General features: G+C 39.8%; 1 protein-coding gene across 2 annotated transcripts in view; it reads right to left on the reverse strand.

The window, feature by feature from the left end:
• Positions 1–1,340: 1,340 nt before the first annotated feature.
• Positions 1,341–20,751, reverse strand: part of LOC130908014 (tyrosine-protein phosphatase non-receptor type 14-like) — a 123,050-nt gene continuing 103,639 nt past the window's right edge. For both annotated transcript variants that reach the window (XM_057823602.1, XM_057823601.1), the window contains exons 14-20: positions 16,000–17,208; positions 14,626–14,766; positions 10,568–10,786; positions 6,022–6,150; positions 5,729–5,963; positions 5,491–5,654; positions 1,341–5,413 (exon numbers count right to left, since the gene is read on the reverse strand). In XM_057823602.1, the coding sequence (XP_057679585.1) occupies positions 5,285–5,413; positions 5,491–5,654; positions 5,729–5,963; positions 6,022–6,150; positions 10,568–10,786; positions 14,626–14,766; positions 16,000–17,208 (2,226 nt within the window). In that variant the 3' untranslated portion in view covers positions 1,341–5,284. The remainder of the gene's footprint in view (positions 5,414–5,490; positions 5,655–5,728; positions 5,964–6,021; positions 6,151–10,567; positions 10,787–14,625; positions 14,767–15,999; positions 17,209–20,751) is intronic.

A 20,751-nucleotide genomic window follows, 5' to 3' on the forward strand; every position in this document is an offset into this window, starting at 1 on the left:
TAGTTTTACTACGGTCTAAAGAGGACAATGGTTGGAGGCCATTTTATTAATAGATCAGATCAAAAAGGAAGAATAATTATTAAGGCGTCGTTCACTAGCTGTCTAGCTTTGGAAAAAGTAGACGCTTCGGAGTGAGGACAGCATAGACAGATTTAAATGAGAGTAGAGTGAAATGCCCACTACAGTCCTTATGTACCGTATGTTGAATGTATATATCCATCTTGTGTCTTATCTTTCCATTCCAACAATTTATTTTACAGAATATATATATAATTTACAGAAAAATATGGCATATTTTATAGATGGTTTGAATTGCGATTAAGTACGATTACCGTATTTTTCGGACTATAAGTCGCAGTTTTTTTCATAGTTTGGCTGGGGGTGCGACTTATACTCAGGAGCGACTTATGTGTGAAATTATTAACACATTTTTATATCATTTCACATGTTAATTTGGTGTTTTGGAGTGACACTGATGATTTCCTAAACTTGTTAGCATGTTCTTGATGCTATAGTTATCTGAGTAACTCTTAATAGCTATGTTACGTTAACATACTGGCCACGTTCGCATTTTGTTGTTCATGCATCATGTAACCCTTATCATACTGTACACTTATTCAGCATGTTGTTCTGTATTTTATTTTAATTTCAAATTGCCTTTCAAGATGAAATATCCGTTCTATGTGCTGGATTTTTATCAAGTTATAATTTCCCCCAAAAAATGCGACTTATACTCCAGTGCGATGTATATATTTTTTTTTCCTCTTCATTGGGCATTTTATGGCTGGTGTGACTTATACTCAGGTGCGACTTATAGTCCGAAAAATACGGTAATTAATTTTTAAGCTGTAATTAACTCGATTAAAAATTTTAATCAATTGACAGCCCTAATATATACATTTGTTTTCTATAACTTAGGTTGTTCTCGTATATTTCACAGAATGTTTATTTGGAAAACCTTGAAGTTGTTACATTTATCATTACTAAAGCATCCAGTTGGGTCATCAAAAACACGTAATGAGCACAACAGCATATATCGATATCATTTGATATCGGTATCGAATTTTCGGAGTTGGACAATGTCGGGTTATTGGTTGAAAAGTCATTATCGGTCAACTCTAATTATAATCAAACTTGCTTTGAATTTGGCTGCTTAGGCCAAAGTCTCTCGTTGACTCTTCCTCCAGTTTTACTGCAAAATAATCTAATAACATCAACTTCTTTCAAATCAATTCAAATAATTCTTTTTGTTGTAGAAATGAAATCTACAGACTTACCAGTACCACCCATTTCAACGCTTGCTGCCCGAGTTCCTTCCCTTCTGCACATCAAACACTACGTAGAGAAAATAAGGCTTTATTGCATTACGAGCAAGTACAAGTCAAAGGGGAGAAAGCAGTGAAAACATATACAAAACATATGTACACACCGAGAAAGAAGAAAGAATAGATTAAATATAAACAAACAGTGGAATGCCGCGTGACAAACGAGTGCAATAAAACACTTTTGAAGGGAGCAGGAAGTTTATATTTAAGAGAATAGATACATTTATATGCTTGTATATACATTCAAATATATATTTGTTTAAAAAAAAACATGCATAGTTGAACAAGTTGCGGTAGTTTTGATAGTACCAAGTCAAAGTTTGTTTTCACACAACACTGTGTCTGTACAAAAAAAAAAATTATAAACAGAAAGGATAAATACTGACTGATTTTAGCTAAGATAGGTAAGACGAGCTCCGTTAAGGCACAATTTATCGCAAATGTTGAAATGTACTCACCGAAAATGCTAATGAAACCTGCGAGAAAACTGCAAGAAAAAGCCAAATATTGCATCGTAAAAACATCACATGAAAAGTATAAACACATTTTTCCCCGTGTTTTGTTATGAGAGGGACTTTAATACATTTGGGGAATTTTTCTTTCTTTTTTTTAAATTTCATGTTGTCATGAAGGAGAGCTGAAAAACAAATTTGCCCATTTTTTGCGCGAAAGTAGCAACAAAATATACATTTAAAAGGGAAGTGCAGTGCTTTCTGGGAGTTTTGAGGACAAGCTGAAACGTTGGGCTGGATAAATAAATATAAAAGAAGTTCAAATCAACATATTGGCAATTATTGACGACGATAGACGTCCAATTTGAATGAGTTTGAAAGATTTCGGTTCAAATGGATTGGACGTTTTCGCCGTAATTGGAACTAAAACGTGATTATTTATTTCACGTTTTAGCCACAAGATGGCGGCAAACCACAACTTTTCTATTAGGATTGATTTTCAGCAATCGTGTGGCATTTTAGCACCTCTGTGAAGTCCCCCTATCAGACACAAATTTCTATAAAAATGATGTAAAATGAGGGACAGAAAATATAATCAATTTAAGCAATCTGGTGCGCACCAGAAACTATCTGGTAAACATTAGTATTATATACAAGCCTGTCAACAAGGGGGGGGCAACGGGGTATGTTGTCCCGGGCCTCAAGGCAAAGGGGCCCCTGAATGACCCTTAATTTATCTTACTTTACATTCACATATTTCTTTTTTTATTTCTTTCGTGTTTCATTCATTCATTATTTAATCATTGTCGGATTAAATATTATGTTTTTACTCGATATATACTTAAAAAACTACATATTAAATATTTCAAATATATTTTTTTTCCTTTTTTTGCACAGCAACAAGGGTGTGCTGACGTCATTGCAAATGCGATGATGATTGGCTAAGTGGAAAGCATTATCTTAAACTCTTGACCTATTTTTTTTTTTAACATACAGTGCGTGGCGTCCAGGTGAGTACAATTAATTTAAAATGTACTGTTTTCCTTTTGAGTGTGCATTATCATCACCAAGTTGGCTTTGTCCTTGTAGATCAGACATGTCCAAAGTCCGGCCTGGGGGCCAAATGTGGCCCGTGGTCAAATTTCATCCAGCCCCCAGTCTCTGTCATAAATTCAATAACGTCTGGCCCACACACAGACTTAATAAATTGGTCAGCAGCACTGCTACCAGCATATGAATTAGCTTACACACTAAATGTTGTTCCTCATTTACCCACTAAAAGGCAGCAGCACTAAGCAACATTACCCTTTACTTCCAATTTTCTAAAATGGCGATGATCAACAAAAAAAAAAGAAAGTTGACTGCATTGGCCGACGCGTCAAGGATAGGTGGAAATTGGACTATTTCTTCACTAAAATACCCTACAACTGCATCTGCCTCGTTTGCAAAGATACAGTCGCTGTTTTTAAAGAGTTCAATGTGAAGCAATATTACCAAACAAGACACGCTGACATGTACGACAAAAGGGAAACGCAGCGAGAAATTGAAGCAACTTGAAGTTAGTTTAATTTCACAGCAGCAGTATTTCGCAAGAGAAAGCCACAAAGGCTAGTTGATTTTTTTTTTTTTTTTTTTTTAATTAAGCAAATGTCACACAGAATGGCTTGCTAAAATTTGCTTAAGGCGGAAAACACTCAGGTGACTTGAAGTTCCGCTCTGGGACCCCCTATTTAGCCAACTTTCAAAATTGTCCGATATGCATGTGTGATACATTGGAAAGCTTAAATTCTCAGTTTTCTGGGGGAAGAAAATTTTTGAACAGGAGGGCACTTTAGAAATGTTTTTTTTTTGCTCAAACAGCAAAGCCATAACTTTAGGTGAGAGCACCCGAGAGCAGAATTAAAGACGGCATGACTTAAACGAGATATTATCGCGTATTTACCTTGTTTCAATCCAAAAACTCCACGTAGCATGTATCAAGTGTCAAGACACAGCTGTGAATGGCCACAGCTAGATTTTTGGGGGATTTTATAGGTGAAACATGGTAATATAACAAGGGTCGCGATACAGAAATTGCAGACATAAAGGAGTGGTCGAGATTTTCTTTTTCATATATTTACCCTTTTAAACTTTTTTTTTTTTTTGTTTGGATCGATTATTTATCATCTAACATATCGGAGAAAATGCGACAGTAACCAAAAAAATTACAATTAAGCAATAGTTATGAGGTAGATATCCATGGCTTTTTTACAGACGCCATTTTTTTCATTCTGACATAATTTGTTTAAAAGTTTAAAATATGTGAGTGAATAATTTTTTGTCGTTTTTTTTAATTTTTTTTTAAACAAAATATCAGACATCAATTAATGATTCAAAGCTAAAAACGACAGAAATTTTGAATAATAAATATAATTAATTAACTTCGTTTTATGGCTGGGTTGAAACAAAAGCGGTTGCGCGACGTCGTAAACGGGTGTTTTCAGGGTAAAACTGACAAATTAAAAATAGTTCAGGGGCTTAATGCGCTGTGAATCTGCTATGGCAGCATATAGACATATTGTTCTATACAGCAGTTTCTTTTAAACAGGAGCGCAAGAGCAGAAACTGCTTTTTCAGTCTCGTCTGTGTTTTCCGCCTTAAATATATTGTTCTACGTAAAAGACTTTAGCCAAGGTCGGCCCCCAACATTTTTACCACACCAAATCTGGCCCCCTTTGCAAAAAGTTTGGACACCCCGGTTGTAGATGCTACAATATAACATATATATATATATATATATACACATATATATATATATATTTTTTTAATTACCAAAAATAGTCCCTTGCCCTAAACATTTCTTGAATGACATATCCATGAACCTTTTATCAACACCACTAGAGTAAAGATAGGAGAGGCAGGAGATTCAGAGCCTCATCTGCATATTGAAAAAAACAACTATTGTATATTAGGGGTGTGACGATACACACAAGTCACGGTTCAGTAAAGTTTGTATAAGCTACCATTACACTGCTATATAGGTGACTTTTTAAAATTCTATCAGTTAATATAAACATTTTTTTTGTGAAAGATGTCATAGAATGTATCATGTAATTAATTTTAAGAAGTAAGATTATCAACACTGGAATCGACTTCAAGGACAGATGTTTAGCAGGTTAGCAAACATATTTCCCTTCAAGCACAAACGTAGCACAAACGAACAGCACCACTTTGGGCCCATTTTGCAGTAAATGCGTCATCCCTTGAAATCAATATCTCAATATTTATAAAACGATAGCAGCCAAACAAAACTTTTGACGAAACAATTGACATAATTTTGATATAAATTTGGATCTGATGGGGTGCCAACTTCACAAAGGTCGTTTTAGTGCCAAATTCTTATTTTAGAAAGTATTAAGGCCACCTTCTGAGTAGCTATATATAATATTTAATAGTGCTGTTAAAGCTTTTGCTGTTTAAAAATACATTTAAAAAATATATAAGTGAACCAAATAAAACGTGGTGCTTTCAAATGAGGCGAGAGTTCTTGAGGAACTGGATGAGAACCTGGTAGACGAACTTGTACTGCGAGATGGTTTGGACCATCAGCATCCTTTGTTGCCTCAGACCTGACAGCATGGTGGGGATCTCCACGGGCTGGAGAAAGCCATGAATCGTGATTTTCATTCATTCTAGGAGGAATTTTGGAGATTTTTTTGAAAAAAGATACGGACCTCGTTGTGCTCCAGGCAGCTGATCATCAACTCTGTGAGAATGACCACGCCAGTCCGGCCTACGCCTGCACTGCAGTGCACCACAACGGGTGGGTTGAGGCTCTTGGAGGTGTCCAGCATGGAGTTGGTGTGCCTCCTCACTGACTGGATCTCCTCCAGGTAAGCTGAGAAGATAGAAAACATCGAAAGTAAAGATCATCTATTCAAAAATGAGGATAAAATAGAGGCGGTGACCCACAGAGGAAGCCCTGAACGTATTCGGGGCAGCCCTGCTCTGGCCAGTCCGTGTACTGGAGGTGCCACACGGTTCTCTCCTGGCCCGATAGCAGGTGTTTGACTTTCAGGCCTGTGGTGGCATAGCAGCCCGAATCTGTGCGGAATTTGGTGGTGACTTTGAACTTTCCGTGCGTGGCCGAGTTGTGCTTGGAGCCCAGTTTGGGCCAGTAGCGGTGACTCTTGGGTCGTCCGCCCTCCTGGAAAAAAAGCTCTGTCAGATGTAAGACTGAGAAATTTGTTATAAATAGGCGTTACCTCTTCAGCCGTAACCATGGCAATGACGTTGACGCCTTGTTCCCACACCATTTGCCAGAAATCGGCGCAGGTGTTAGCTAGCGGGCCTTGAGTGGCGATGTAGTGCCACTCTTCCCCTCGGATGGTAACCTGCATGAAAAATGAATATAAATTTAATTTGTAATTCATTTAACTTCATTAAATCTGGTTTAATTGGAGCTCCATTTTCACTTACAGGACACTAAATGACAGACAACTGGATTCGACTCCCAGGGACTAGGAGTTAAATCGACTCGAGTCAAAATTTGATGATTCGCAATTCCACTCGGACTTGAAGGGGAAAAAAACGCAGACTCGGACTTGATTCGTTTGAGCTGAGAGCGTCCAAGACTCCACTTGTGAGGCAATAACTCTCGACTCAACTCGTGACCCGACTTGACCTCGTGACTTGACTCGTCATAGCCTGGTGACTTGACATAGTCTGGTGACTCGACTCGGCTTCAGGACCCGACTCGACCTCGTGACACGACTCAACTTCGTGACTCGACACGACTCGACCTCGTGCCTCAACCTCGTGACCCAACTCGACCCCGTGACTCAACCTCTTGACTCAACTCGGCCTCGTGACTCGAACTCGTGACTCGACCTCGTGACTCGACTAGGCCTCGTGACTCAAACCCGACTCGACCTCGTGACTCGACCTCGTAAATCGACTCGACCTTGTGAATCGACTCGACCTCGTGCCTCACCCTCATGACTCGACCCCGTGACTCAACCTCGTGACCCGACTCGACCCCGTGACTCGACTCGACAAAACCTTGTGACTCGACTCGTCATAGCCTCGTGACTCAACTCGACATAACCTCGTGTCTCGACTCGACCTTGTGACTCGACTCGACCTCGTGAATCGACTCGACCTCGTGACTCAACCTCGCGACTCGACTCGACAAAATCTCGTGACTCGACTCGTCGTAGCCTCGTGACTTGACATAGCCTCGTGACTTGACTCGGCTTCAGGACCCGACTCGACCTCGTGACCCGACTCAACTTCGTGACTCGACCCGACTCGACCTTGTGCCTCAACCTCGTGACCCAACTCGACCCCGTGACTCGACTCGACAAAACCTCGTGACTCGACTCGTCATAGCCTCGTGACTTGACATAGCCTCGTAACTCAACTCGACATAACCTCGTGACACGACTCGACCTCGTGACTCGACCCGACCTCGTGACTCGACCCGACCTCGTGACTCGACCCGACTCGACTCGACCTCGTGCCTCAACCTCGTGACCCGACTTAGAGCAGGGCGGTAAACCGAAAATTTACCGTCACCGAAATTCTTAACGATGACCGACGTAATTTTGACCATGTCGGTAAATTCGGTAAATTAATTAAACAAGAAAATAGTCTTTTCATCCCGCTTTGATTCTGTGTTGTTCGTCTATGTTCATTCCCCTTTAAGAAAGCAGTGAATGTGCTTACGTAGTGAGTCACGTGATCATCAGGAAGCCAATCAAACAAAAGCCCGGTAAGCTAACGCTAGCAGCTAACGCTACAAGCAAAACGTGATGGAGTGTGGCTTAAGGGAGGTTCACCAAACTTTCAACCGACATTTAGTAGACTCTTGGTGGCATCCAGACGGGCTTTCACCCGCTGTCCTCCTTTGTTCTCACGATTTCCGGAGATGGTGCTTTCAGTGCTTTCTACTGGTAGCCAGGCTAACGCTAGCTAGCGGCTAACGCTACAAATGAACGTTATGGAGTCGGATAGAGGCTCTAACCTTGTCGAAACGGATGAACTTAATGAGTGGATTGGGCACGGACTGCATCTAGCAATTACTATGTGGCGTTATTTTGTATCTGTCTGTGTGTGTGATTCCTCTGATAGCTTTTGTGATGGTAAAGAATTCTGCATAAAGTACAATCCAACGGCGAAACTTATAATGACCGAGAAATGGCCCCAGCTATTTTTATTGTGCGTGCATTTATGAAAAAATGCACTGGGGGGGAAAAAAACCCTTAAACCATAAAGTAAACACTTGTATTTAATAATTATATCACAGCAGCCATTAACAATAAGTTGTCTTTTTGAAGTGTACTGTTCAAGCTGCAAGTCATTTGTGTTACAATTACATGTTTGCACAGGCATATTGATTTTGACAATGTACATTGTTCAAGTCATACACGCTGTTATAAATGTTCATACTTGAATTCTTATTGCTTACAATACATTTTTATTAGGGCTGTCAAACGATTAAAATTTTTAATCGAGTTAATTACAGCTTAAAAATTAATTAATCGTAATTAATCGCAATTCAAACCATCTATATAATATGCCATATTTTTCTCTAAATTATTGTTGGAATGGAAAGATAAGACGCAAGATGGATATATATTTTCAACATGCGGTACATAAGGACTGTATTTGTTTATTATAACAATAAATCAGTTCTAAATCAGTTATAGAAATTTTATATTAAAACCCCTCTTAATGTTTTCGTTTTAATAAAATTTGTTAAATTTTCAATCAAAAAATAAACTAGTAGCCCGCCATTGTTGATGGCAATAATTACTTACACTATAAAATCAGTCGCACCCAAACGCCAGCAGAGGGCAGCAAAACTCCGCAAAACACAATTAACAGGTGGGCCTTTCACTCTAGTGACATTTAAATATGTCTGAGCTGGGCAAGTGCGTTAATTGCGTCAAATATTTTAACGTGATTAATTAAAAAAATTAATTAACGCCAGTTAACGCGATAATTTTGACAGCCCTAATTTTTATAAATTTAATGTTTAGACTGCATGTACAATTGTTAAATACAGTATATCAAATTGAATGCTGGTAAATAAATCAAGAAATAGTTAATCTGTATTTCATGCATTGATTCAGATTTTCAAATTATATAACAGTCCGCTTGGGCGAATTTATCGTCATTTATCGTTATCGAGATAAATCTGCTCAATTTATTGTGATACATGTTTAAGGCCATATCGCCCAGCCCTAACCCGACTCGACCTCGTGACTCTACTCGTCATAGCCTCGTGACTTGACATAGCCTCATGACTCGACTCGCCTCGGCCTCAGGACCCGGCTCGACCTCGTGACCCGACTCGACCTCGTGACTCGACATAGCCTCGTGACTCGACTCGACCACGTGACTCGACTTCGTGACTCAATTCGATCCGACATCGCCTCGTGACTCAACTCGATCCGACATAGCCTCGTGACTTGACTCAACATAACCTCGTGATGCTACCTTCCCACAACAGGTAAGACTCGGGACTTACTTGTAACTTGGATCATAATGACTCGTGCAACTGTCTGCTAAATTATCACTTAACCCTTTAAGAGTCAAAGTCGCAAAATTGCGGCAAGCAATATTCTGACTTTAACAAGTAGAGCTTCAGTTATGTTGGCTCGTGTAGCTACTACTCTGCATCAAAACATGGCCGATGTCTGCCTGATGTAGTTATTATTAGGTGCAAAGTACTAACTACATAAGGGACCAATATTTGAAGCAGCTGATCGTTAAAAAGTTGCTCGTTTGGTGCTTAAAGGGTTAAAATTAAATGACAGATTTTTTGCTTGTCTTTTCGCATTGGTCCCTAAATCTTTTTTTGCAAGGCTACTCATGACAGACATCCCTACCAGATTTCATATTGTTATGTTCAACTACCTTCAGGGGTTAAAGATAAAACAATATGTGAAATGACACCAAAATTGCTACGTCCCCTAAAAAAATAACAGGCTTCTTGTTTCTCTGTGGGCATGGGTTCTTGAGGCTTTTTTGTAGGTCTACTCATGATAACCAAGCCCACCAAATTTCATGTTGCAGCATCAAACTGGCTTCAGGGGCTAAATATTTGAAGAAAAATCAGTCAAAACGACACCAAATTTACACTTCTAAAAAAAATAAATAATAGACTTTCTGTTTGTTTTCAGTCATGGGTTCTTACTTATTTTTACAGGTTTATTAACTATAGACTTGGCTACCAAATTTTAAATTGCTACCCGAACAGCAACATAAACCCAAGACTTGTTTTTCTTCCAAAATGACTCTAAAATCTCCTATACATAAATCCAAATAAAAGGCTTCTTGTTCTTCTGCTCCAATCAACAACATTTTAAGAGGGTTACACAGAGTCGTGACAGGCGGCGATCACACCGAACGCAAACTCACGCACGATGCGGCGAGCGAGAAGGAACTTGGGCAGGACTATCCAGCGGCTCAGCTGGATTTAAGAGGCTTTTAGCGTTTGGGAGCGCATTCCTGTCGAATTCCTGCGAGCGCTTTTGAGCCGCCGCCTTTCATCCTTTCTTTGCTCAAAGGCCACCGCAAGAAAGACGAGAAGGAGCGGCGTTAAGCCTCGGCCCTTCATGTCTACCGTGTGATGTGGTTGTCGCACGAGCCCCCCGTCGAATGAAGAGCGACATCAATAGACGGTAGGCTTCATTGAAGATGTTTTCAAAGAGCAACATTCAGGATTTTTGACATTGTATATAAAATAACATTCAATTCCCAAATAATCCCATTATAATAAATGGAAACGCAGTTGTCAGCCACCTTGATATGGGACGCGTTGATGTATCCGGTGTTGTTCTCCTTGTTGGGCACGAGCTCCACTCGGTTCTCCTCGTAAGGGACCACGTCGCGGAAGCGGTTGCGCTCGGCGTTCTCGGGGAGCGCGGCCGTGGTCAGGGCGCCGTCCGCACGCTTTTTGGGGACTTGCTCGTACTCGGTGAAGACGCGCTCCTCCTCAAGTTTCAGCTCCAACATCTTACACTGGAGGGAGAGAGGTCAAAGGGCAGTCGATAACAGAGTGGGTGTGGGTTACGTTCCATTATTAAGGACTTATTAGTCTTCATTAGAGGTGTCCGATTATCACTTTTTGACCAATAACCGATATCCCGATATTGTCTAACTACAAAAATCTGATATATGGGGTCGTGGACTAATAAGCCACAATTGTACTCTTTTAGTAAAATATGTTATTAGAGACACATATATAATTGCTATTGATTTAAAATCAATTAATATTTAGTACATGTTTTGACCTACGGAGGGCGCCATGTTTTACGCGTGCAATGCACGCTGGGGGTGGTTGGGCTGGACTGGGAGAATAGCTGTGCTAGCTAGCTAGCAAGCGAAGCTAGTATGACAACTGGCATGATTTTGCCACATTCTGCTGCTGGTCAAATTGTTTTGTTACAGAGCTGTGGGATGTGATCCCAACGTCGTACCTGCATCCAATTCCAGCTCATCAGCAGTGTCTTTAAACCGATCCTAGGCGACTTGCTAAGATATTGACTTGCAACTATTTGACAGTTTGGATATCCCTTCGTTGCTAGTTGCATCATTGTCTTGTTTTTTATCGATTTGTTTGCCTGTCAGCGCAGTTTTCACTCATTTTTTTCTTTTTATTGATCTCGACCTACAGTCACGGACCCATTTTGTGTCTCCCTTTTCGCGATTGCGTGTTTTTTGTGTGTGTGTGTGTGTGTGTGTGTGTTCAATTAACCCTTTTACGCAATCCATATGTTATGCTCCCAATTTAAAGGCTCAATCAATTTCTTTAAACTGCTATTCTTCGATCTTATGGGAGGAGGAACTGGTTTGCTCAGTGGAAGGTTGACTCGCACTTTGTATGAGGGAATGAACCACCATGAACCAATTGGCTGCAAAGCTTCATTGCTTTAAGAAGCTTTATTTGCCCATCACTGCACCCTTGGGGGAGACAGTAAGCCTCTAGGGGTGTGCCATCTTAGGCATCCCCCGATTCGATTCGATTACGATTCAGGGTCCTCCAATTTGATTATTGAACGATGGTCACGATAATGACGATGATCGCGGTTATCGCGATTATTACGATTATCGATAAGTCGTGTATTACTAATTCACACAGTAGCCAAACAAATTTATCTCCATTATTTATTTAAAATATCCCAATGATTCAACAGGAATGATGGAAACATGCCCATACAACAAAAAGCTGCCCTTAAGCTGCTTTTTTATGTAAATCTTTTTTACAAGAAAGTGCAAAAACATTAACCATTTTAAAGGGAGTACTTATTTCTCTCAACAATACAATAAAATTTACACAGGTGGAATGAATTCCACATTTTCTGGAAACAAAGTGTCTTTAGAAATAATACTTCTTTTAACCGATATACTTTGTTTTCACAGATTTTTGTACTATTTCGCATGTTTGTAGTGTTACCGCTGTACTTAATCATGGTTTTACACGTTCTGCATATGAAATACACGTTAGCGAATTAGCTAATTAGTTTAGCGCTCGGCGCTAACTATTAACATCTCAAAAACAACAACAATAAAGACTAAACAGTACAAGAGGGTTTGTGTACTTACCTCTTATAGTTGCTTACGGGTCCTAGCAACACACTCAAGACATATTTTAATTGAAATGCCTTAAAACTACTGCTGGACATCTGAAAGACACGGAGCAACAAACTATCTCTCTTTCCCTATAGCTCTAAAAAATAACTTGCGCACAAAAGCGCAACCGCCGGGTCGCACTTCTGTACCTGCCTGTCTCATACACAAATTTATTTTCTAGTCTTTTTAAAAGGAGTAAATCTCTCTCTCAGTAACCGGCAGCATCCATCATAACGTGGGTGCGCCCATTAGCGGTGCCTGGGCAGCAGACGTGTCTTGAATTTCATTCTGCTACGAGCGGCTGCCATAAAGTTATGAGGGAAAATCATCGTTTTTGAACCTTTATGAATCGCCACGTGTCAAATTGCGATGCATGCAGTAATCGGTTCTTTGAACTCCTCTATCAACCTCTGCTACCACCTGCTGTTAATACTGTTGTCACCCTACATGCCTCCTAGCATGCATTGCGGCGCTACAGACGAAATTCATTTTCTGTGCTAAATATTTCTTCAGTTACTGTTCCAGTTGTTTCATCCATTGCTGGTTATAGTATTCAGTAACACTTTGACAGTGATGCCATAAGACTGTCATAAGACAATCATAATTATGACATGACACTGTCATGAGCATTAATGAATGCTCATGACACTGTCATGAGCATTAATGAATGCTTATAACAGATGTCATTTAGTGTCATCCGGGAAATTATCTCACTTTGGAATGGATGTAAAAGATCCAAACTGGACATAAATGGAGTTAGTGACATGCCGGATGACACTTAATGACATCTGCCATAAGCATTCAGTAATGCCCATGATCGTGTCATGTCATAATTATGACGGTCTTATGACAGTCTTATGACGTTGCTGTAAAATAAAGTGTTACCTATTAACTATAATAAATCAACAAATAAGCTGCACTGGACTATAAGCCACAGGATTCAAAATGAGGGAAAAAAGTAGCGGCTTATTGCCCGAAAATTGTGGTAACTTACATGCAATGCTTGTATAAAACAAAAAAACAATAATGAACTTGCCATTTTGTATTCATTTTGTATATTATAATTACTAATAATAGTATTACGATTAAAATATTTACCTCACCTGGTTACACCAACCAAAACACATCCACATTCATGGAACAATATTTTAGGGCTGCAGCTATCAAATATTTTAGTAATCGAGTATTCGACTGAAAATGCTATCGATTAATAAGGTAATCGGATAGAACATATATTTTTTTATGTAAAGAGCAATTATAAATATACAAGAAAAAACAAGAAATTTCACCTAATATCGAACCATTTTCAGACAATGTTTTTATTTTCGATGTACATTTTTGAAAACCGCTAACAATTGCATCTCAGCTGTGACTAGAAAAAAGAAAACAAATTCACGGCTGTCACTCAAAAAGCTTCTAGTTCTTATAAAAACAAATCTTATTTCCTACCTAAGAATGTCTTTATGCCTGATAACACACATCACTTAAAAGTTAGGAGTTTTAACCATGTGTGTCAACTGAATTTCCATTTGTGTCAAGCTATTTTTAAGTTCTAGTTAATCAAGTTTGAAGTTTAAGTTATGTCTAAATTGTAAGTAGGGCTGCAACTATCGATTATTTTAGTAGTCAATTAATCGATTAACTAGTTACTTCGAATAATTGAGTAATCGGATAGGGAACATGAAAAATTCAAATACTTGAGCTGAGCCTCGAATGGTATAAAAAAAATAAAAATAAAAATAAAAAAGGATCCACTGTATGTACAACAAAAGAACAATGGCTAACTTACAGCTTAAATGCTATAAATCTAACGTTTTTTGTTTTTGTTTTTGTTTTTTTTAACAATGCTCTTAATTGTTCAGACGCATATTCCAGCAAAAAAACTGCTATATAAACCTATAAATTAAATTACGAATGCATTGAAAAAAACATTAGCTCAAACAAAAACTTGGCTTATGTTTGTCTTAACATGGAGCAGCTGGATTCAGCTATGTGAAATGAGGCAGACTAGAGGGAAGTGTATCCATCCAAATCATTAAATTCAAACACTTTCAAAATAAACCTTTACAATGCCACTTTAATTAAACGAATACTCGAAGCAGCAAAATTTAATTTGAATCTTTTTTTCTAATCGAATATTCGAGTTCATTGATTAATCGTTGCAGCAATACAATATTTCAACAAAAAAAATAAAAAGATAAAAGCTAAAATAAAAAGCTTAAACTTACCCGCTCGTCAGTGGCGGCCTTAGCGCCGTCCTCCGCCGGACACTCGGGGACGGGCATGCGGGCCACGTAAAGGCCGTTGAGGGCGGCCATCATCAGCGGCCTCTTCATGGAGTCCACCGACATCTTCTGTCTCTCCAAAGTCTTGAGGAGAGAAGAGAAGCCCGCCGTCATGCTAGCGGCCAGGGGAAACATGCGCGCGTATGGCTTTGCTTGACTTCCTTTCTACGTTTTCTCTGACCTACATTGCCTCCTCCTCCTTCACTGCTTTAAAATAGGATTACCTTTTCCTAATCTCCGATGTACCTTGTAGAAGGTCTCCCCGCGCCACCCTTCATTTTTGGGACAAATAGACAACAAGCATCGGATGTCATTTATGGTTTGTTTGTTTTTTTTATAGCCTTGAGGGCTGTTCAAGACTGCGTTCAAATGGATTGGACGTCTATCGCTGACAATGGCAGCTTATGAGTTAAACTAAATCAAGACAGCAGAACCCCCTTGGGGGTAATCAGTGGGATTTGAGGTTTTAGCGGGTCTGGCGGGACTCATATGGAGGATTAAATCTAATCAGGAGCTGAGGGAGTAGCTAATAAACAACATTTTTGGAGAGGGTGGAATCACCTGACTTGATATTTACGCATATATGCCTGCAGCAACACGTGAAGATGGACAATGAGAAATTACTCTTAGGTAAGGTAGGGCAATATGGGCAAAAAAAAAAGGATCATAATTAGAGATGAGGGTCCGATCACATCATTTTCAAAGTATCGGAATCGGCAAAAAAATATCGGCCATGCCTTTTTTTTATATATATTTTTTAAATTAAATCGTTTTCTAATTGGATTTAACGTTACAGACATAATGTTTCACTCTTCCAGAGTCTTTAGTTTAGGCTTAAGGTAAGGTTATCAAATTTATCCTAATAATGGCGGTAATTAATTTTTTAAAAAATGTATCATGTTAAAATATTTAACGCAATTAATGCATGCGCTGCACGACCCACTCACGCAGTGTCGCGCTCAATCTGTAATGGCGCCGTTTTACCAATATAGAGAGATAAAAGGCAGCGTATAATGAGTAGAGTGAATTTTGGCAGCCTTTGGAGCCTTTTTTTAATTGGCTAAAACCTTACAATCCGTCTCTCTACGATTAGAAATATCATGGGAAGCAATGTGGGGAAGCAAGGTAGCAATTGATCTTTATCCTAACACCTTATGTTATTTGCTAACGCAGAGAAGAGTTTGAGTTTATCACAGTGAAAGCCAACTCAACGTTCTGCATGGTTAGGCTCCCTACGGGAAGGTATGGCGCAATGTCTGTTCGAGTTGTCTTGTCAACTGATGGTGGAGTCTATGATTTGCAAAAAAAAAATCTTACCCTCTGCGCGATCTCCCTCTCCACGATGCTGTCCTCCAAAGAGAACATCTCAGAAACGGGCCTCTCCTTCACCGGCTCCTTCCTCACCCTCTCCTTCACGCTGGTCAGATCCGGTTCCGAAATGGACGGCCCCAAAACGTTGCCGTTGACTTGACCCTGGTCCCCTCGCGTCAGAGTCCCGCTATTGCCGCTCCCGGGTTCACCGTCCTCGGGAGTCTGAACGCGGACTGCGCCGGAGTCGGCCGCGACGAGGGTGGGGTGCGGTGTTGGATTGTGATTGTGGTGATGTGTGTGGTTGTGGAGTGAGATGTTACTGGGAGGCCTAGGTGGGCCAGGGTATTCCGGTGGAGGCTTGTTGGGCAGTTTGGCTAAAGCGGCCTGCAACTGAGCGCTAATGCTAATGTCCTCGTTGAGACCTGGGATTTGAACATCCAGCTCTGGTCTTTCTTCTTCTTCTTCCTCCTCTTCTTCCTCGCTTTCACTGCTGTGGATCAGCATGGTGGCGTTGGAGAGGGTCTTCTGGTGCTGGTACGCTACGGCGGGCGCCGGTCCGGGCTCCTTTTGAGGAGGCAACGGGATAGGCAATTCTTTGGATGGCTGAGGCGGCGGTGGGTGCGGTTGCGGAGGCAAAACGTGCTCTCGGAGAGTATTCCTCCGATGGAGGGGAGCGTTCATGCCCTTCATCACCATGGCTTCCATCCCACCTCCTCTCATGCTGGTGATCACCTCCATGCTGTGCCTCTTCCCCAAGGTGGAGCGGTGCTTGGCGGCGGTGGTGGTGAGCGGCTCGCTGACCTCCTGCAGGGACTGGTGCACCACCGCCGAGCTGTCCGGCTGAAAGGTCTTGACGGACAGCTGCACCATGCGGGTGACCAGCTCCGGGCTGCTGCCCCCGATGCAACGCAGACGGTGGCTAGCCAGGTCCGGTGTGCTGGTGGCGGGCCGGAAGGGCGTGGAGGGATACGGCGGAGGAGGTCGGGATACGTGGTTGCGCACCACGTGAGCCGTGGCGGGGTAGTTACCCGAGTTGGTGCCTTGTTGTTTGGTGTTGGCTAGCTCGGGCGTGCTCACCGTGTGAGAGATTGAGCTTCCTACGCCGCCGCTGTTGCTTCCGCCGCCTCCGTTGATGCAAGGCGAGTGACAAGGACCCTTACTGCTGGCAGGTGCTCCTTGGTGGGGGCCGTGAGAAACTGGCTTACTGTAGCTGATCTAAAAAGGAGAAATGTGTTAGAAACACAAACATGGCGAATTCACAAAACACAGCAAAATGTGAATTCCTTTAGATGCCACAAGATGGCAGCGAGCACTACCTATTTGGCCATGTATTTTCTCTTCAGGTTGCTTGCTAGTCACCCAATGAGCTTCAATTTATGTCGAAATTACATTGCCTTCAAGACACTTCCATGAGACCAAAATAATCCCTTTTTTTTAATTATTTTTTGACCTAGAAATTGTTCAAATCCTTTCTGAGCTTCTTAATAGTAAATATTCTATTATTTATATTACTTTTGATTTAAAAATTACTTTTTTGATTAAAAAAGCTAAAAATAAAGGGGCACGGGAGGGGGAAAAAAAGTCACTTTTTTAACTATTCGTTTTTGACCTTTTGACCTTTTAGTTCGAATAACCGAGTAATCGGATAAGGAACATGAAAAATGAAAATCTGGGATGAGCCTCAAACGGTATAAAAAATAAATAAATGAGGATCTATGTACGACAAAAGAACAATTGGCTAACTTACATAGCAAAATTCCGCTACCTTAAATGCTATAAAATAGTTTTGTTTTTAACAATGCTCCTAACAAATGGTTCACTCATATTCCCACAAAAACAAGACTAAATATACCTATAAACTAAATCACGAATGAATTAAAAAACATTAGCTTACGTTGGTCTTAACAGGGAGCAGTTGGATTCGACCATGTGAAATGAGGCAGACCAGAGGGCAGTGTTTCCACCCCAATCTATAAAACTAAATATAAACGCTTTCAAAATAAACCACTACAATGCCACTTTAATTAAACGAATACTCGAAGCAACAATATTTGGAATATTTTTTTTTATCGAATACTCAAGTTCATCGATTAATCGTTGCAGCACTAGTAAATAATATTTGGGTTTTTTTCATGTTTTAAAAATTCTTTTTTCATAAAAAAGCAAAAGGGAAAAAAATCTGTAATCACTTTTTTATGTTTTTATTTGTTTTAAAGTTGTATTTATTTAAAAAAAGGAGTATGTTTTAAGTAAAAAAAAAAATAATTAGAAAAAAAACAAAAGTATTTTAAACTGATAAAGACAAAAACCTATTTTTTTATGCTTGCAGTTCCCCACGAAAGCCACGAAAGAAAGGTGATAGCATTCGTAATTGCAATCATTTTCTGGGAGAAATTGAGCATTATCTGACAGAATTGCAGGGGTGCCAATACTTTTGGCCAGCAGTGTAACTACAAGAATGTCCATGTTTCATTGTGTAAATGCATTTATAATGATCATAAAAATATGTAGACGATTTAAACATTAAGAAAATGTGCGGTTTTTTTCCTGCCAACTGAGAATTCGTTACAAAAGACAGGCTTTTATGCAGACATCGTCACAAATGTTATCAGACAAAACTCGGGTTGGCCTTTAATACCCGCGGACCAGTTCGGGTCGGGCTGGATTTTTTTGGCCCGATTTTACCTCTATCTTAAAGTCTTGATGAGCTTAAATTGGCTGCAGTTACGAAGTCGGGAATGCTCCCTCCGGAAAAAAAACACGATTTGACCAACATTATGTTTAAAAAAACTTTTCCAGCGTTATTTCATTGTGTAAATGCATTTATAATGATCATAAAAATATGTAGACTATTTAAAAACATTAAGAAAATGTGCGTTTTTTTTCTTCCAACTGAAAATTCGTTACAAAAGACAGTTACGACATCGGGAACGCTCCCTCTGGAACAAAACGCAATATGACCAACATTGCAACAGCCGATGCCGACCAAAAATGACGTAATATCCGAAACAGATCACCAATGGACTCAATTGAAGTATATAAATGGTGGTCTGTTTTGGTGTTCAGAATCCACAATACGTCTGCCTGCTTTTCGTTCCACCGACAAACGGACGCATTCCCGATGCAGAGGTGGATGGATTCTCCGTTTTGCCGGTTGTGGTGGTTTGGCACGCACGAGTTGCGTTTCGATTTGTAGTGCAGTGCATCGTAAAAATTCTATGCGTCATCTTCGTTATGGATTTAAAAAAAAAAAAAAAAAAAAAACTTCGTCACGGATATAATTTAGGTTGCACAGAGATGGTCTTCAAAATTAAGACCACCGTGAAAAAATTGCAGACTTAGAAAAGCTAATTTAATACTTTTAATACCTTTAATCATGGAAAACTACATTCAATGCTTTTTTAATACTTTTAGTAACCCGCGGGCAGTGTTGTTAATAACGGCGTTACAATATAACGGCGTTACTAACGGCGTTATTTTTTTTCAGTAGTGAGTAATCTTAATTACTTTTCTCATCTTGGCAACGCCGTTACCGTAACTGAGGCGGGAAAGGCGTGCGTTACTAAGTTGGTTGAATAAAATAAGTCAGAGAGACGGACTCATGGAGACAAGAGAGCAGAGCAGGAGTGGGGAAGACGCCGTTGCAAACGCAATGCTAGGTGGCTCCAATACCTGACTGTAGCCTACAAACTACGCCCACATGATACGGTAGATATCACATATTATAGAACTAGATGCATTTGACAGACATGGCTGCGCGTTAGTAAACAGCCACCATCTTAAAGCAGTAGACCTCTCAGGAAGGCTCTGTTGTAGAGATCCTTCCTAGCGAACCTTTTTTTTTTTTTTTTTTTTTTTTTTTTTTTTTTTTTTTTTTTTAAAACTAAAATGCTCCTAAATCGGCAAAATCTTGACTTAAATCTATCTTTAAATGATGAAACAGTTTTAAAACTTACACATGTTGAAAGTAGACAGAAGGGAACTAATGTAATAGCGGGAGCAATTTTAACAACTTTAACGGTTGATTCACAACTTTAAATGACTTCCACACATAGCAAAGGTTACTATCTAGTTATCGCAATACCCTTGTATAGTGATGCACGATAATACATTTTTCAACCGATATCGATAACCGATAATTTTCTGCCCCTTCCACCCGATAACCGATAATGTCACGCTGATAATTCTATTCAAATATGTATGTAAAATTTTAAAGTATATAACGATCAAAGGTTACTGTGCAAAAATGTAATTTAGTGCTATTTTTTTCCGCATCAAATGTGAACAAATAGTAAATTCCAACATCTAAACAATGGCAATGTCATTGTGTAATGGTAAGCTTTTGGCAACAATTACTTAGAAAGTAAACACCCAAGTTGCACAAAAATGCCTTTAAAAGTAAGCCATTCCTAACATATCACATTACAACACTGCAAAAACACCTCCTTAAAACTAGCAGAATTGGACTAAACTGTTGATTGCGCACATTTGGAGGCTAAATCAAGTATATAATTATCGGATTGCATTATCGGTTGAATTTCGTTTTATCTGGATTATCTGTGTGACTTCATAATTGCCAATATCGGCCGATAATTATCGGTGACCTATATTATCGTGCATCTCTACCCTTGTGTCTAGTTAAGTGGAGGGTAAAGAATTGGGCTAGGGCCAATTGTCCCAAAAACCCTTTAAACTTCACATTGTGTGACCTTTTTTTTTTTTTGAGGAAAAAAACAAACAAAACATGAAAATTATCAC

The sequence above is a fragment of the Corythoichthys intestinalis genome, chromosome 19 (assembly GCF_030265065.1).
Source record: "Corythoichthys intestinalis isolate RoL2023-P3 chromosome 19, ASM3026506v1, whole genome shotgun sequence".
NCBI lineage: Eukaryota > Metazoa > Chordata > Actinopteri > Syngnathiformes > Syngnathidae > Corythoichthys > Corythoichthys intestinalis.